The sequence below is a fragment of the Sapajus apella genome, unplaced genomic scaffold (assembly GCF_009761245.1).
Source record: "Sapajus apella isolate SASKATOON/1434 unplaced genomic scaffold, GSC_monkey_1.0 scaffold32, whole genome shotgun sequence".
Lineage (NCBI taxonomy): Eukaryota > Metazoa > Chordata > Mammalia > Primates > Cebidae > Sapajus > Sapajus apella.
The window spans coordinates 14,536,186-14,553,378 of NW_022436972.1; the positions used below are offsets into that span (position 1 = coordinate 14,536,186).

At 48.9% G+C, this 17,193-nt stretch overlaps 2 protein-coding genes across 6 annotated transcripts in view; both read left to right on the plus strand.

Annotated features, from left to right (window-relative positions):
- TMEM272 (transmembrane protein 272) overlaps nucleotides 1-7,562 on the plus strand; it is a 32,094-nt gene extending 24,532 nt beyond the window's left edge. For 3 of the 4 annotated variants that reach the window (XM_032294555.1, XM_032294556.1, XM_032294557.1), the window contains one exon: nucleotides 3,935-5,010. In XM_032294555.1, coding sequence (XP_032150446.1) covers nucleotides 3,935-4,297 — 363 coding nt within the window. In that variant the 3' untranslated portion in view covers nucleotides 4,298-5,010. Of the gene's footprint in view, nucleotides 1-3,934; nucleotides 5,011-5,238 lie in introns of those variants that run through there. The other variant, XM_032294554.1, reaches the window with a different exon arrangement.
- Nucleotides 7,563-14,621: 7,059 nt separating this feature from the next.
- DHRS12 (dehydrogenase/reductase 12) overlaps nucleotides 14,622-17,193 on the plus strand; it is a 46,356-nt gene continuing 43,784 nt past the window's right edge. The window contains exon 1 of one of the 2 annotated variants that reach the window (XM_032294565.1): nucleotides 14,622-16,736. In XM_032294565.1, coding sequence (XP_032150456.1) covers nucleotides 16,592-16,736 — 145 coding nt within the window. In that variant the 5' untranslated portion in view covers nucleotides 14,622-16,591. The remainder of the gene's footprint in view (nucleotides 16,737-17,193) is intronic. The other variant, XM_032294564.1, reaches the window with a different exon arrangement.

Consider the following 17,193-nt stretch of genomic DNA (forward strand, 5'->3'; position numbering starts at 1 on the left):
CCCCCACCCCCCGACAGGCCCTGGTGTATGATGTTCCCCTTCCTGTGTCCATGTGTTCTCATTGTTCAACACCCACTTATGAGTAAGAACATGCGGTATTTGGTTTTCTGTTCTTGTGTCGGTTTGGGGCAAACCTTTGGAGGCTTTTGTGTCTGAGGTTACCTTGCTGTTAAAAGCCCCCATCTCCTGACAGCAGCCTGGTGGGCAGTGTCCTAAAATGTACAAATACACACGATCATCCTCATCACAACATCCTGTGGGATTACCTGGGACTCTGTTCAGCTCCAAGGAAACCCAAAAGGGCTTGGCTCAGCGGGGCCACATTTTCCGCATGGCCCCCACAGTGTTAAGGAAAGGCTCTGACAGTTTGAGTGCCATAGAGATGCTCAAATCAAGGACAACGTTTCCAGCAGTAATTACTTCTGCCCTCCCGTTCTCACTTGAGTGGAGCTTTCCTTTAGAGATATTACTGTCCCTGAGGTCTGTTCCTCCTAATAACAGCAAACTTTTCCTTTCTGAAGGCCAGCCCAGGACCCAAAGGTAATTTATTTTAATGAACAAACTAAGGCCCTAATAAGCAGCATTGATTTTTTTCCCTGGCAATTTAAAACCGTTTGAAGCCAAATTAAATTTTTGTGCTCATGATGGCAAGATAATATACAGTGAGTCCATAACCATTAGAGCAGCAGCAAACAGGGTTAGAGTTCCCAGAGGCAGAAGTTTACCTGTGATGATGATGGTTTGTATTCAACCACAGAACCTACCTATGCGTTCCCAGCATCCTTAGTGAAATGCATCAGATAGCTTCACAGTATTGCATTCTATGAAGAGAAACTTGAAGAGACGTGAGCTGACATTTCCTGGAGCTCCCAAAAAGAACTGAGGGTCATGACCCATTAGAAGATTAGGAAATGAATTAAGTAGGTTGTGACCCACTTAAAAAAATAATAAAATAGAAAGAATGCTTAGTAGGTTAAGCAATGTGTGATACTTACATATGGACATGTGTGTTTGGGAGAGTTGACCATATAATTTATCACCCTAACTGGGACACTTTGGAGAGTACAAAGGGGGCTCTAGTAATCATCCTGCCAGAACAGCAGTGTAAACCAGGACTTCTCTAAGCCAACAGGGACATTCAGTTGCCCTGTTACTAGGACTTGACATAAAATGTATTTGTTACTGAAGGTTGTGTTAAAGAGAGTTTCCACAAAATGGAATCAGTGACCATTGCCTACCCTGTGCCCCTCATCTTCCCACAGCACCCTTCTTAGTGGTGATGGCTACCCCTAGTGAGCACGTGCTTTTTGCTGGGGCCATGCTGACAGCTCTGCCCTCATTTGGAACCCATTCAGTCCTCACCATGCCCCTTTGAGGCAGGTACTTGCTTCCGGAAGGATTCTTTGACTATAAGGGACAAAAAAAAAATCAACTCTGGCTAACTTAAGAGGTAACTGATTGGAAGAGCTCACAACTTCAAAGGATCGTGGTAGAGAAGGGGGTCAGGTGGCTCCAGAAAGCCTGGGCAGTGGGATCCACTTGCCACGGCTCTCCTGGGGCTGATTCCTTTCTCCTGGCATCACTGTAGCCAGGAACTAGTCCTGGGAGGGCAGCCAGATCTGTGGACACGTGACAGGTAGCAAGGGAGTTCCTCCAAGGAATGGGTCCCTGCAAGGAAGGGAAATGCATCTGAGTGAAGGAAACTTGAGCTGGACTCTCAGTTCCAGCTTACAGTGAGGAAACGGCAGAGCTAGTATTCAACCTGGGCTTGCCCAAGCACACAGTTACCATCAGCCAAGTACTGCAGTCAGTTGGCTTTTTCCCTACCCTAAACCCACCATGCTTTACCTTTGTCACATCACTGTTCTTCAGAGGAGGACCCTCATACCTCTCCTTGTGCATAGGGGTCCAAAATATGCCCCCTCTTCCAGGAAGCCCTCCCTGGATGAGTCAGCTCTACAATGGGTGGCTCTCTGAACTCCCCTAACACCTTACTTTCCTTTTCTTGCGGAGATATTCTGCCTCCCAGCCAGGCTGCAAGTCTTAGGAGACAACCCTCCACTTAATTTCCTCCGATTTCAACATCAGTGTACTGTGGTGTAGACAGTGGTCAGAGAGGTGTGGACCACTGCCCTTCTCATTCCCTTACTCACTGTGGATCTGAGTGAAGTGACTTAACTTCTCTGAACCTTAGTTTCCTCATCTGGGCAACAGGGATAATTCGCAGCCCCAGGCTAGAATGGACGTGAAAGATCACACATACCAAGCATTGAACTAACCACTTTCCTTAGGTTTTGTTATCTTTTCATAAGTAATGACTCTCCACTGTGGAAAATCAGAGAATGCAGATAAGCACAAAGAAGAAAATCAAAATCCTCCATAAATTTCACCACCCAGAGAAAATCGCTGTTGAAATTTTGGCCCCATAACTCTAGTTTCCGTCCTGCGCAGGTGTTTATTTAGTACCTCTTGCCACAGGCTGCGAGAATTCACTGAGGTAATGTATGTTGAGCACTTGCCCAGCACTGGGGTCTGCTTTAGTACAACATCCATTCCCAGAGTCACTATCACCTCCCCAGGGGTAACTCCCAGATCTCTGCCAGGAGCCCTCACCTCTCTCTGTTCACCTCCAGGCTCTGACTCCGCCCCCCGTGGGCCACTATCCCCTGCATTTCCATCCAGAATTTTATGTGGAGCAAGTCCAAACCTGGAGTCATCACCCATCCAAAGGCATGGCTTGGAGTTCACTGTTCCCGTCTCTCCATCTCTCTTGATTCTATCCTTGCTTCTCTGCACAGTTTGGAGCCCAGTTAGCTGCATCTCTTGGCTCCCACTTGCCCTTCCATTTCTCTCAAGCTCAGAATCTCTCCCCATCTCTGCCAGTCGAACACATCCTCCGTCATCCAAGGATTCTTTCTAATGCTCTGCTCTACAGGGTTAGGGGTGCCGTGAGCTTGGCCTTTGGAGAGGTAGGCAGCCTGGGAAGCCAGAGAGAGCAAATCACAGACCAGGCTTTCAAAAAATCACAGATCAAGTCTCTAGGCAGAGAAGATGGGGAGCTGCTAAGAGATTTTTTAGCAAAGACAACCTGTGTTCTTCTGCCACTGCATTTCCAGAGGGAAATGTGCTCCCCTGTGACAAAGGCGTCTGTGGCCAGTTAGAGTCGGGTGGGTTGTGGTATCTTCTGTAGACAACTGGGAGCAGAATTTCAAAGGAGTGTCAGGTTGTAGTCAGGGACCATCTACCAGGGGTCCAGAGTGTCACTGTCCCCAAGAGTATCACTTAAAGGACAAGGGTCTGTGCTCCTGACTTGAAAGATGTATGAGGACAAGAGGGACAGCACTCTCAATCCACAGCCCCACTTGGGAATTCCAGATGCCTGAGATGGGGAGTGGTCCAAGAAAAGAGAGAGCAGGCTGGGCGGGGCTGGGGTGGGGTGGAATCGGGCGCTTGGTACCTGGATTCAGCCAGGCTCGTTACATGGCCTGGAAGTACCAGGGGAAAGTGTGGTTCCTCCCAAGACAGAGGGATCTATTTCAAGGTCCTCTAGCATGTGGACCAGGTGTCCTTTTTACATTATGTGTGGGTGCAAATGTGCTAGTGCAATACAGGGGAGACTCAGTCTGAACCTTGATGCAAAGTTACCCCAGCTAACATCTTGTCCAAACCAACTCACACATCTAAAAGGAAAGCGCCACTGAGGATGCTGGCGATGAATTTATGCCTTCATTCTTGCCAGTGTTAATTCTCATTCTTCAAATTAAATGTCGCTGCTTGGTGGCATTTCTAACTGGTGTGTGCACTTTTCGTAACACCTTCCTCTCTCTTTCTCTTTCCCCGCCCCCAACACCCTGCCACGGCTACTTTCTCTACCCCCGCCTCCCCTCTGTTTTGCTGCTCTGCCCTGCCACCCTGGCTCCCCGCCACGCCCCAGGTGTCTCTCCTGTTGTACGACTCCACCAGGATGAGGCGGCTGCTGTCCAAGGCCGTGGTGATTGATGACGATGACGACGACGAGTACCCCTGGAGGCAGAATGCGCACAGATACTACATTCACCTCCTGCTGAGCCTCTTCCTCTTCCTCTGGTTCATCCTGGGAAACTACTGGGTCTTTTCTGTATACCTGCCTGATTTCCTTCCCTCTTTCCAGCAGCCGCAGGACTACTGTGACAAAACCCTGTACGTCTTTGCAGTCGGGGTCCTGGCGCTCAGTCACACGGTGCTGGTCTTGCTCGTGCTGTGCAGCGGCTGTGTCTACCTGTGCTCCAGGTGGAGACCTGCTGCTGATGAAGACTGACAGCATACCACGTGTGCACATGTGCATGCACACACACACAGAGGTTCAGGAGAAGGGCGTAAAGATAATAAAATCTTTCCTGCAGGCATTTAAAAAGCCACCCAAATACACTGAGTAATGAGAGCAGACTAAAGAAACCATTGCCTGCCTGGACATGAGGAAGGCACTTTTGCCCTTTTCAGAGTGGGAATTTTGTTCTCACAAGAGTTTTCAAAGGGATAATTGTCTTTGAGGAAATGAAGTGTGGGAGCCAAGGAATGGGAGACCTTTTCAAATCGTAGTGCAGTTTCAATGACTGGTACAAGAGCAATGTTGGTTGTTGCTACTGCTGCTGTCATTCAGTCATGGTCACCTTGACTTTCAAACAAGATAGATCTTAACTTGACTCGCTATGATGGCTTTTGTTATTAAAAGGAGAAAGATATTCTTTTAGTGACTCTAGCTGCCTTTTGAGAAAGTGAAGGAGCAGTCTCTTCCAGCCCCATATCAGATGGTTTTGATGTGATGGGTGGAACATTCCAAGGTCAGCTAAAAAAAATCTGCCAAGGTCAAGGCAGTAGCTTCCACCTAGGGGACGGGACTGGCCTGTGAGTCTGGCATTGCAGAGTCCAGCGCAGTGCACTGAGTGCCGCTGCTGCAGATTCTTCGCTTGGCCTTGACTCCGTCTCTGCCCCTGGCTAACCGTGTACCTCTCTGTGATCTGCAGCCGCCTGGGTGGCGTAAACCAGTGTTGAATGTTTCCGGCCAGGTTGCATGAGTTGGGGTGCCATCAGTGTAGCTGCTTTTGATTTCTGAGCTTAAATATCAAGTAATGGCTCCTCAACCTAATGACCCGTTAGGCTTTGGAAGCCTTTTATAAATCGAGATGTCTGGAAGTCCGGGATGACACCAAACAGTGACCACTAACCTTCCCTCCGGCTGCCGCTGTTGAGAAGTCCCAGGTCCATCGTCAGTGCTTGCTGGGGAGCCTCTTTATGATTGAAGTCCGCATGCTTTAGAATTGCGTATGAAGATGCCGTCATGACTGTTTCTAGGGCAGTGCCCAGGCACATGTGGCACCTGCTTAACTGTGCTTCTCTCAGCCACATTCATAGCCTTTCTGTATATTTACGCACTGCTGAGCTGTGTTTATTTTGAAATTTTTTAATTTTGTTGGTGCTTTATCATCAAACCAATCCCTGAGTGGGCATGAATGGAGGCATCTCCCTTCATCAGAAGTGTCAGCTCACACTGAGAGGCTCATTCTTCTCCATAGCTTTAAGGGAAAGGCCCTGTGAGTTTAGAAGCGCTCCCCAGCATCTGTCACCTGCAGTCACCCTTGATCCCCCTTTCCTCCCAGGTGAGAAGGAAGTGCTTCGTGTGCCATCTGCTGGACAAAGGAGGAACAGTCCTTTTTTTTGCTCCAGTCCCTCTGGGCAGTTTCTGTTTTCATTTTCACTTGAGCCATGGCAGAAGACCAGCCGGTGGGGCAGCTTGCAGATCCTACCTCACCTATGATGCCCAGCCCCATCCTCACTGTGTCCCGCGTTGCCTTTTCCGTGTCGGAGACCGGGGAGGGTCTGTGGGCTATGGTGCTGGGGTGGACAGGGGTTCTGTGGGCTTCCCTCCCACTCTCCTTTCCCCAGTCCATGAGTCATCAGCCACTCCTAGTCACTTAGACAATGCTTGGACGTCTGTGAGCAGCAAAGACCTGGGCCCAGGGACCCCTGCATGACTCCCGCATGAGAGCCTCTGAGGCTTCTGTTGCAAGGGCCATAGGAAAGGCGGAAGGAGCTGTGAACAACTGTGGGCATGAAGAGTGCTTTGGGTGTATCAGTAGCTTGGTCTCAAACCTTGGAATTTCCAGTTTCTGTAGGCATGAGTATCCCCAGAGTGTTGCAGAAATCTTTCCCAGAGGGAGTGGTGGACGAAGGGTGCTCATTCTCATACGTACCCCCACCCCAGCCCACCCCTGGTTGTAATGGAGAATATTGGTCATAGGTCCTAAATAATTGCTAAAATCTGGACTATATTTTTAGCTTTGCATTTCCTTGTCACCAAAGCAGTAAGGAAGAGGTGACGATCTCTTGCTCTAAGTCACATATCTTCCCTGGTTTGAGGTTACAGTGAGCCACGATTGTGCCACTGCACTCTATTCTGGGTGACAAAATGAGAACCTATCTCTAAAAAACAAAATACAGGTTAGATGTGAAAGAAAATGTTCATGTGCATTCATTCATAGAGGGGACACTGAGTGGTTCAGTGGGTGACATCTTCAGCACAGCAGTCTTGGAATGATGATTAATTAAGGCCTCCCTCAGGGGATGGTGAGATGGTTATGAAAAGGCGCATTTCAAGGAAAAGGTTCTGGGGCCAAGGCAAATGGTCCATACCTGTGGTTCTTTGAAGTCTGGCTTACTCTAGACTTCAGATGTTGGGATGACATCAGACTGTCTACGAAGGGCTGAGCCATGTGCCCTTTAAGTGATCACCTCTTAGTGTGATTTCACTCAGCTGGAGGTGAGTGTAAGAAGTTCCTGGTTATCGTCCTTGGCATGGCCTGAGGTAGGCATTCCACATTCATGTGAAGTGTGCTGTGTACACCTGCAGAATGAAAATGCCCAAGACTGGCCCAAGAGATGGGCAGCCTTCCTCAACAGAAACTTGGCAAGGCAATGAGAAGTGGACACGAGAGCACTAAACTTTCTAGATGCTGTGAAACCTCAAGGGAACAAATTAAGTGGCAGAGAGGGATAATCAGTTCTTCCTGTCTGAGAAAAGACTGCAGCAAAAATAAACTGTATGTTGAGGTCACTTTATTTGCTACATTGGGCATCATTCCAAAAACCATTCTTTGCCTGAATGTACATAAATGACAGTTGACAGCGGTAAAAGTAGGGCCATTTCACTGGAGTCAGCCACACCAGTGGTTCTCAAACCTCGGCAAACCCTCAGAACTCCCCAAGGACGTGTTTCCAACGCAGTGTCACAGCCCCCAGAGACTCTGACCCGAGGGGCCCGGCTGGTTCTGATTCAGTGGCCAGAGAACCACATGTGCACACTCAGGCCACACATACAGCCTGGGCTGGCTTATGTCAGGCCCATCTTGGTCATCACCGTGAGGGTAAGATAATGTCTATTCCAGTACTTTGTGTTATTTCCTTCTCTTTTAGTATGAGAAGCGGCCAAGCGGTCAATAGCTTTCATTTTTGTGTGACCAAATTTTGTGCTTCATTTCCTTCTGGGCATTTTTGATTGTTGATGAAATAAACTTTGTTCAATTTGTTCCCCAGTGTCTTCCTTGAATGCCCTGGGGGAAGAGAATCCTCCAGTCCTTGGGATGCTTCATTTGTTCTTTCTTCCAATGGGATTCCCAAAGGTACAGACTGTGTCCACAGAGGCTGACAACCTGTTCTAGGCAAATTTTGCTCCATAAAACTCATAATCCTCAGGTGAGTAGATGAGTCTATAGTGGAGATTTTAGAAAAATGATCTAACGGAAAATTCTGCTTAGTGATCCTAGTGAAAATTTATCTTTTATAAGTATAGAACTAATAAGACAATTAATCTGTCTTTTCTAGAGATAGAATTTCAGTCGTTCACTTTTCAGTTTAGCCTAGCATCACAGCACCTACGTTATCTTGGATATCCCAGGAGGCAGCATTTCACCATGGCAAGCAGAAGTGAAATAAGAGAGGAGTGGGTGTTTTTTGTTGTTGTTTTTTTCTTTTTGTTTTTGAGATGGGGCCTTGCTCTGTCACTCAGGCTGGAGTACAGTGGCACAATCAAAGCTCATTGCAGCCTTGACTTCCTGGACTGGGGCGATTTTCCTACCTCAGCTTCTTGAGTAGCTGGGACTATAGGAACGCCACCAGCCCAGCCAGGTTTCTTTGTTCTTTTCTTATTTTTTTAGATATGGGGTCTCACTATGTTGCCCAGGCTGGTCTCAAACTCCTAGCCCTCCCACCTCAGCCCCCCAAAATGCTGAGATTACAGGCATTAGCCACCTCACCCAGCCCTGTTGTTTTCTCTGAGACACTTCCTTCCTTTGTTACACCCGTCAGCTTTTAAAACTTACTGCATTGTTCAGAGAAGTAAGCTCTGCTTCATAGGCAAAGGAAAAGCAAGTGGGGCTTGCTGCTGGTAGTAAGAGTTTGTACATACAGCATATTCCCAAAAGCCTGGTGACTCAAAATGTCGCTCTGTTCTGATGACTTCCTACTTACCCTATTGGTGAGGGTGGGGTTCCTGTTCTAAATAGTGGGAGAAGCCCAAATGCACCCCTTCCCCCACTGGACAGATGAGATGGATAGCAGCTTCTTAATCACCAGACTCACTGCTCGGGGAAGGAAGACACAGGGTGCCATGCAGGGCCTCATGGGCTTGCGCTGGGGAACAGAGTGGACTGGCAGGGGCCATGGGGGTCATGCCTTGTAGTAACAAGAGGACCAGGTAACCCCATGTTCCCATGGGAGGATGTTCCTGTCTTGCTTAATTTCACAGACCGGCAGTGTAAGGCTGGTTGCCTTGCCGGGCTCTCAGCGCTTGAAAACTACCTCATCATGCTGAGCACATTACTCAGCATCTGGTCTCTCCATGCGGACTCCCCACACTCCTTTCATGCAGGCTCCCCATACCCATTTCCGCCTTCCAATCTCAGTCCTGCACTCACAGGCAAACTGTGCACTCGGCTCCGCCCCGTTGGAAAGCCCGCCAAAGTTTAAAAAAAGCCACACCAAAACCTGCCCTATGGCAGCTTGCCCCTTACGACCTCAACCAGCCCACTAGCCCATGGCCCAGCCTGGCTGCCAATGGCGGCTCACCTCACCTGTGACCAGTCCCTTCACAACCAATGAGACTACCTCCGCTTTGTTTCCCATGCAGCCGACCAACTACCTCTACTCCCTATCAAACCCCATGCCCTAAGAAGAAAGGCGCGACTTCTCTGGCCCCTTTCTCGGACCATAGAACCTCACCCGGGAGCTGAATAAATTGGCTTTTACTTTTCTTCCTCCTCATTTAACTCGGCAATAAACCTTACAGGCAGTGAAGTGAAACCCATTAGGCTGGTACCTGGTGAGTAACTGATAGGGGACTGGTCAGGTGGGAGACCTTGCCTGCTGGGTCAGGGGCATGCCTTGTGAGGGCAGGGGAACTCACAGTTCTGTGAGGCTCAAAGATGTCAAGGCAGCCCACAAAATTGTAGGCCTTACAATCCAGGCTCCTAGAGCCACCCCCACCTTTCTTTGGCCTTATTTCCTGGGTTATTTAGTCCTGGGTTCAAATCTGTCTTTGAACATTTTCTAAAATTCTCAATGCAGGAAGGGCAATGTAATCAGTAGTGAGATATACATTGTCCATGAAGTTAAAAAAAAATTAAAAAGTCTTCTCGACCGCCATCAGTAGCCAGAACACTCGCTGCCTGCTTCCTGAGAGCAGGCTGGCACATCCTCCTCTTCAGCTTCAGTGATTTTCCCACCATTGCAGAGCTCTTGCCGTCTGAGCGGACTCTTCCAGACCGATGTGTTTACTCTTTATATCTTCATTTGAGTATTTCAGCTGCTATTTAATACAATGTCCTGTAGACTGTACTTTTCCAGGGCCATCAAAAAGAAAACAGAAAAGAAAAACATTTCCTACATCAGTTTACAGTTTATACATTTGTTTATAAGGAAGCATTTGGGTTCGATTCCCAAGTCACTGTGGAAAGGGGTTGAAGCCCAGGTTCCCTTGGGATCCCATCTCTCAGCCCAGTGTCCCCTCCGGGCCCCTGCAGCAGGTGAGGGTGCTAATGGCGCACACCTGCACCCTTTCCTGGGGCCGCCTTGGTTGACTGGAGCCAGCTGCTGAGAGGAGCCTAGAGTTCCGCCCCCTCCCAGTTCACCCCACTGACACCCAGAGCTAAGGGCTGAGTCAGGGAAGAGGGAGGAAAAGCCCAACTCCCTTGTCTCAGGGCAGGTCAAACTTGTGTCATTTATGCTCCAGAGCTGTTTGCGTGGTCAGGCGAAAGCGGGGCTTCGTGGGAAGCCACATCCTCTCCCAATGCTTCCCTTTTCCCCGTGCTTCTTATTTCCTCACCCTGGTTCGTTTCTCCCAAGACCACGCCCTCAACACATCCCTTATCCCAGAGCTTCATCTCAGACTCTGCTTCCAGGGAAGCTGGCCTAAGCCAGGGTTATTTCTCCACAGCTGGAGGCATGACATCAATTACCAGCATATCCCCTTTTACAGCCCTTTTTATTTTCCTAAAATGACAATTTTAAAGCTTTATTTTTATTATAAAAGTGATACATGCTATGGCTAGAGATTTAAGTCTTATCAAAGAGTATGAGGTAAAAAAAAGATTTGAAGCCCCACCCCAACTCCCAGTCCCCAAAAAGGTACCCAGTGTTAATTCTGTAGTATCCTTTTGAAATATGTCTATGTATCGCTAAGCATAAATATATGTACTTTTTACATAGATTGTATCAGACTATTCATGTTCGGCAAGCTGCTTTTTTTCTGCTTCCTGGATCGTGGATTTCTTTCCATTATCAATGCAGAGCTCTGCCTCAAACATGACTAATACGTACTCATAGGGCCCATTTAAAGAGGCATAGCCTCTGTTAACTGGCCTGGTCTGTCATTTCTGTGAATCAAAATGGGAAGAGCAGTAATGTGAAACTGTTATTTTGACAAATGAACAACTGAGAGGTCAGTTTGAGGAAATGTTTCCCTTTCCTCCTGTCATACTTAAGTGGGCCCCTGGCTGAACAGGGCTTGTGGGGAAGTTCATTGCAGGCCTTTGAATCAGGCGCGTGAGGCATCTGAGGGAGACTCACCTGGACGAGACAACGCATCGAGCTCCTGAGAGGGGAGAGGTTGATTAGGGTGGATGCCATCCTCTGTGTTCCCCAGGAGTGTGACAGTCAACAAAATCCCGTCATCATCAATGAAACCATTAAAAAAAAATCAACAAAGCCACATACTTAAGGACCAAACTATCCTTCCGATGGTACGTGGTTGTGTGAATACCTACAACTGAGATATATTCGGCAACAGATACAAGACGGAGGCAACACCTGAGTATTGCAGAAATTATAAAATGTATTTTAAGATACACAAAAATTAATAATATATCACAATGAGGTACCTACCATCTCACACCCCTCAGGATGGATGCTATTAAATAAAAAAAGGAACGAACTCCAAAGACAAGAAGTTGGTGAGAGTGAGGCGAGTTGAAGCCCTTGGCAATGCTGGTGGGAACAGAATGGGGCACAGCAGCTATGGGAAAGAGTATGGCAGGCCCCCAAAAAATTAAAAAGAGAATTGCCATATAACCCAGCAATTCCACCTCTGGGTATACACACAAAAGAACTAACATCACAATCTTAAAGAGGTATTTGCACACTGATGTTCATAGTAGTAGTATTCACAATAGCCAAGAAATTGAAGCAATCCAAGCATCCATCCATGGATGAATAGATAAACAAAATGTGGTATATACACACAATGGAACACTATTCAGCCCTGAAAAGGAAGGACATTCTGACACTTGCTACAATATGGGTGAACCTGGAGGACATGATGCTAACTGAAATAAGCCAGTCACAAAAAGGCAAAGTGTGTTTCTACATAGATGAGTTCCTAGAGCAGTCACATTTATAGGGACAGAAAGCAGAATGGTGGTTACCAGGGGCTGGGGAAGGGGGGAATGAGGAGTTCTTGTTTAGTGGGTTCAGAGTTTCAGCTTGGTATGATGGAAAAGTTCTGAAGATGGATCGTTGCGTGGCAATGCAAATGTAGTTAATATTGAACTGTACACTTAAAAATGGTTAAAATGGTAAATTTTATGTTGCGTGTATTTTCCCATAGTCAAAAATAAAAATAAGTAATGTATTCCTCAGTCCTCCCAAGCCTCCACAGAATGATGGAGTGGCTCAGTATTAAATAGCTGGCCAGTACGGGGTCCTTTGGTCATTCCATGCATACACAGGACCAGGCTACAAACCAAACCTCACTTTTAGTGACCGCAGTGCTCAGCACCCAGCTTCAGTCTCAGTGCCCCTGGCTTGGGGGTTTGGGATTGGGAGGAATCCTGGTAGAAAAAACTGTGGGAATTATAAGCTACCCCATCACACACAAAAACAAATCAACTATCCAAAAAAGAAGAGGGGATAGTAGTGGAAGTTCCCAGTCCCACAGAAGTTACTAAAAGAAGAAACCAGGAGACGCCACCATGGGACACATCTCTCATCCTTATAGAGAAGGGGTTAATGTATGTGGCATCTGGACCCAGACTATCAGGCTGGGATCCTGGCCCTGCCCCTTTCCAGATGCACGTAATCTTGGATGTGCCACTGAAACTCTCGGTGCCTTGCTTTTATTTGCAAGGAGATTAAAACGGTGCATGGCACATAGTAGGTGGAGCATAAGTATTTGTTAAATAAGAGAAAATTTTCTTTATTTCGCGCTCATTACAATGCTGTGAGGACTGTACAGTTACGCTCCTCTGTAGAGGGAAACTGAGGCTCGCAGAGGTAAAGTGTCTTTTCTGAAGATGCGTCAGAGCTGAACATGGGCTCTTTGACTCTCTATCCCAGTTCTGCATCCCTCTCCTGCCTGTGTGGGTGGCCCTTCTCCCGAGGCTGGCAGTGGATATGAGGTGGTCCAGGGAGCGTGCGTAGCGTGAACTATAACCACCTCACCAAGCAGCCTGCATGCTCTCACGCTTCTGCCTCAGGCACCACTAGAGAAAGCCCATGGCTTTTGCAGTCAGAACAGAATCTGCTTGCGGTAAAACCAAAGCCCTGGAAGCAGGCTGCACGAGTTTTTAAAACAAACACGAGTCCCGTTGGCGGAAAATCACTTTCTCCATCAACTCAGCTATATGGAGGCTGACCTCCCTGGCTTCACTAGTGCCCCACTTTGGGCCCATGTCACTGCCAATGTCTGCAGTCCTTGGAGGGTGCACAGGGCTGGGGAAAGAAGGGGGATTTCTGTGTGTTTTAAATCTAAGCAAGTGATTCATGCATATGGTACAAAATTCAATGGCACAGAAGGTATTCAATGAAAACTGAGTCTGTCTCCCGCCTCAGCTCCCCACTGCCAAAGTTCTGGCCAGAGGCCCCCACTGCGATTAGCTTCTTGTGAAAGGAAGGAAACCCCTAAATCAAATTGACTTGTTCAGTAGGAAGTTGGTTCAGATGGGCAACAGACAGCCCTGGGGCAAGCCCAACTGTAAAGGATGATGGGCACCGAGGGACACGGGGAGGCAGCCGGAAAGGCCTTTCCGCATGGTGACTGTCAGCTGCGGAGTTGGGGGGAGGGCGGGTTGGTGTCTACCACTGTACCTCTTCCCTGGGCTGCTGCTCTCCTCTGCTAGTGTGAATGCCAGAAAGCAGTCGCCTTTGGGCTTCTGGTAAGCCTTTTGTGATTGAGGCTGGGAGCCCTAGACCCACCCCACAACTGCTTGTCATCAGGAAGAGCCCAGTTCCTTAATCCATGCACGGCTGGGTCAGCACCTGTGCATGGTCCACACTGAAAAATAAGGATCAGCATCAGAGACCTTCTTCCCTGCTCTCTGCTTCATCCTCTCTTTTTTCTTGTTCCTTTCCCTTCGCTGGCATGTCCATTCCCCACCCCTATTTCCCCACTAAACATGTACATGAATGGTGTCTGACTTCCTATGAGTTTATGATTTATGGTTATTCATCTTATTAACTAAGTAGCTTTGCCAGGTAAAATATTAAGGCACCATTGCCATTATGAACTTGTCTTCCATGATCTCATTGGCAGTTGGTGTTGCCATGACAACTTGGCTAGAGGAACTGGTATGAGCTTCAGTGGAAGGCAATATGAACACGTGTGTGTGTGTGTGTGTGTGTGTGTGTATACAGACTTCTCATCATGTGTATCTGTTGCGCAGGAAGCCATGGATTTCCACACCTCCTGCTTCTCTTTCCAATTTGGTCAAAATTAGCCTCAGGGATCTAAATCAATTGGAAGGGAACTCTAGAGGATGATTTCTTTGTTTGGCTTTTTGAGTGGCAAATTGGAACCAGGAACACAGGAGAAATATTTTAGTGGCTTTCCACCCATGGGAAATGAAGCGACCCTACCCACTTTGACATTGCTCTTAAAAGCACCCTGGGCCTAATTTATTTAACATCCATATGTAATTTTCTAATTAGATGTACAGAAAGTTGGAGCTGAAAGGGGTCCCGGGTGTCAGTCTGGCCCCCTTTTTGTTCAGATGAGACAAACTGAGGCCCAGAGCCTGTGACCTGCCCCCATTCCGTATGATGCACTGGGGAAGGTATGGACTCTGGAATCATACTACCTGGCCTCAAAGCCTGGCCCCACCATGTATTTACTGTGACCTCAGTCAAGCTATGTAACCTCTCTGTTTGCTCATCTGTAAGATGGGGATAATAGCAAGAGTAACCATATGGGTCAGTGTGAGAATTTAGTGCTATAATCCACAATGCTTGGAACAGTTTAAGCCGTCTATATATTTTATCACACAGGTCACACAGAAAATAACTGGCAGAAATTGGACTAGAATGCAGCTCAGCTGACTCCAGTTAAACCGGAACATTCCCCTATGAACTCCATACTGCCCTTCGTTTCTTTGTGTGTGTGTTACTTGGCATCCAAGTGAGAGCGGAAGCTGATTTTGAGACAGGGGTTGGCTTTTCCTAAGACCTCCTCTGGAAGTGTATGTAATGTATACACTACCTCGTGGACACTTGATGTGAGTCTAACACTGGACGCTGCGTGCCCTCATGGAACACTTCTTGAATGTACACTGCATGGCTGGTGTAGCGGAGAAAGGACTGAGAAGAAAACTTGAAGGAAATGAACGCTTCTGATCACTTCATATGAAACTAAGCTCTTTATAATGAATGCTTTCCTCATCACAACCACCCCATGAGGTGAGCATCATTCCCATTTTACACATTGAAAACTAAGACTGAGGGTGTGTGCAGTATGCTCAGGTTCAGCTGGCTAACGCGGAGAGCTGGGTTTCCAGCCAGACTTTTATTTCAAGGGGCCGCTGACACCCTCTAGAGACTTTGTAGTTCAAAACCATTTCTCACCCCCTCTCTGTGAGCCAAAAGTGTATTTCCTGAGGTGGTCAGAGGGATTCAGAGCAGACTGACACCTTCTCCATCACTGACACAAAGCGGAGTGTATAAATCACACTGTGTAGCCCTGGGGGTCTAAAATATTTTCCCAGCCAAGTCGGATAGGCATTGACAGTCACACCAGGCTGGGTGGTTTTACAAAACGCCACTTGTTTAAATTTCCTTTCATCACTCTGTCAGGAATAACACTAACATAGTGGAACCTCAGAGTACTGTTTAGAGGGGTGAGCTGTTCTGGGGAAATTTATTTCAAAAGTTATTCTGAAGTAAAAACTTGCCTACTGCGGGGTGAGGGTGGACAATGATCCTGTATCCTAGGTAATGAGGCTATTAAAGAGGCCGGTGTCCGCTCCGCTTATGTAAGAGGGGCTCAGTCTCTGGGCGACTTGAGTAAACCAGCATAGAACTTAACAGGGTGACTAGGAGTGAGAGCAGCAGTAGGTCTCCATTTCTAATGTGGCGTTAGGGCTGGAGGTTAGATGTGGACAGGGGTGTCTGGGTTCTACATAACGGGGCTGGAATCGGGGGGATGACTAGTCTGAGATCTGGGTTCACGCAGCAACCACACGTTTTTACCCACACCAGTTATTTGGGGTTGGGCGGAAGGCTGATGAGGATTTGGGAAAGATCAAGGGGCTTTCCCTGGCAGTGCAGGAAGTTGCAGAACCAGTGGCAAAAGTCTGGGCCATGGAGACAATTCCTTCTCGGGTGGGAGCCCCAGCGCGGCCTCTTGCCTGTGTGTGGCCAATCTGACCGTGCTTGCTGGGGAGGGGAGATGTATGTGCTAGGGCACCGCACCCCCCCCCATACATGTAGGAACTTAGAGAACGCCAGTTATTGCAATAACCCTTATGATAACACCAAATCTACGCAGAAATCTTTTAAATATCACAAGCCTCGTAGTTTTATTCTACATGGTTTTCTAGGTAACCGAATTCCAGGAGGTGCGTGGCAGTGCCACCCACGCCTCCTGGCCATGCCCAGCGGGAAGGTGTTCTCTCAACGTTGCTGACGCCCGATTTCAACCACGAGGAGACTGTGGACCTCGACTGCGGCCCGCATCAGGGCCCGTCCGCCTCACTCCACCCTCTGAGGCTGGGGCGGAGTCGAGCGGCCGGCTCTGAGACCCTTCGCCTTCCCCGCGGAGCAAGGCCCCGGAAGCCGCGGGGCTTACATAACCCGGATGATGTCAGGGCGGGCGACTCTCGGGAGGGCGGGACCAGGGCGGAGGCGCCGGGAGCGCGGCGGGGCTCGGCGTGCGGCGCGCCCGGCATGTCCCTGTACCGCAGCGCCGTGTGGTTCGTCAAGGGGCTGCGCGAGTACACCAAGTAAGGCGGCGCGGCGGGGGCGATGGGGGGATGTTGTCCCGGGCTGTCACGTGGCCCGCCTCGGCGGGGGCGAGCGGGGTTGGCGGGAACGCGCCAGCGGCCCCTTAGCCCTCTCGCTTGACGGACTAAGTGAGCCCCGAACTACTGGGGCGCCCGCCATCTAGCGGCCCGCGGCTGGGCGTGGGGCGGTCGCCAGCGTGCAGCTTCTCCGCGCTCGCGACCCAGACTGGCGCCCGAGGGGCGGGACTGTGGCGCGCCCAGGCCCGTCCCACTGACGTCAGGCGGCCCTGGCGCCTCCGAGGCTCCTGGGCGTCACCTCGGCGCCCCGCGGGGTGAGCTTCGGCCAGTGCCTTCGCCCTGCTGCTGGCGGCGTCAGAAAGGGCTGGATCTAAATTCCTAGCCAAGGCTCTGTCGTAGCAGCTTCTTCCTCTAAGAAGATGCGGCACCTGGACTGCGT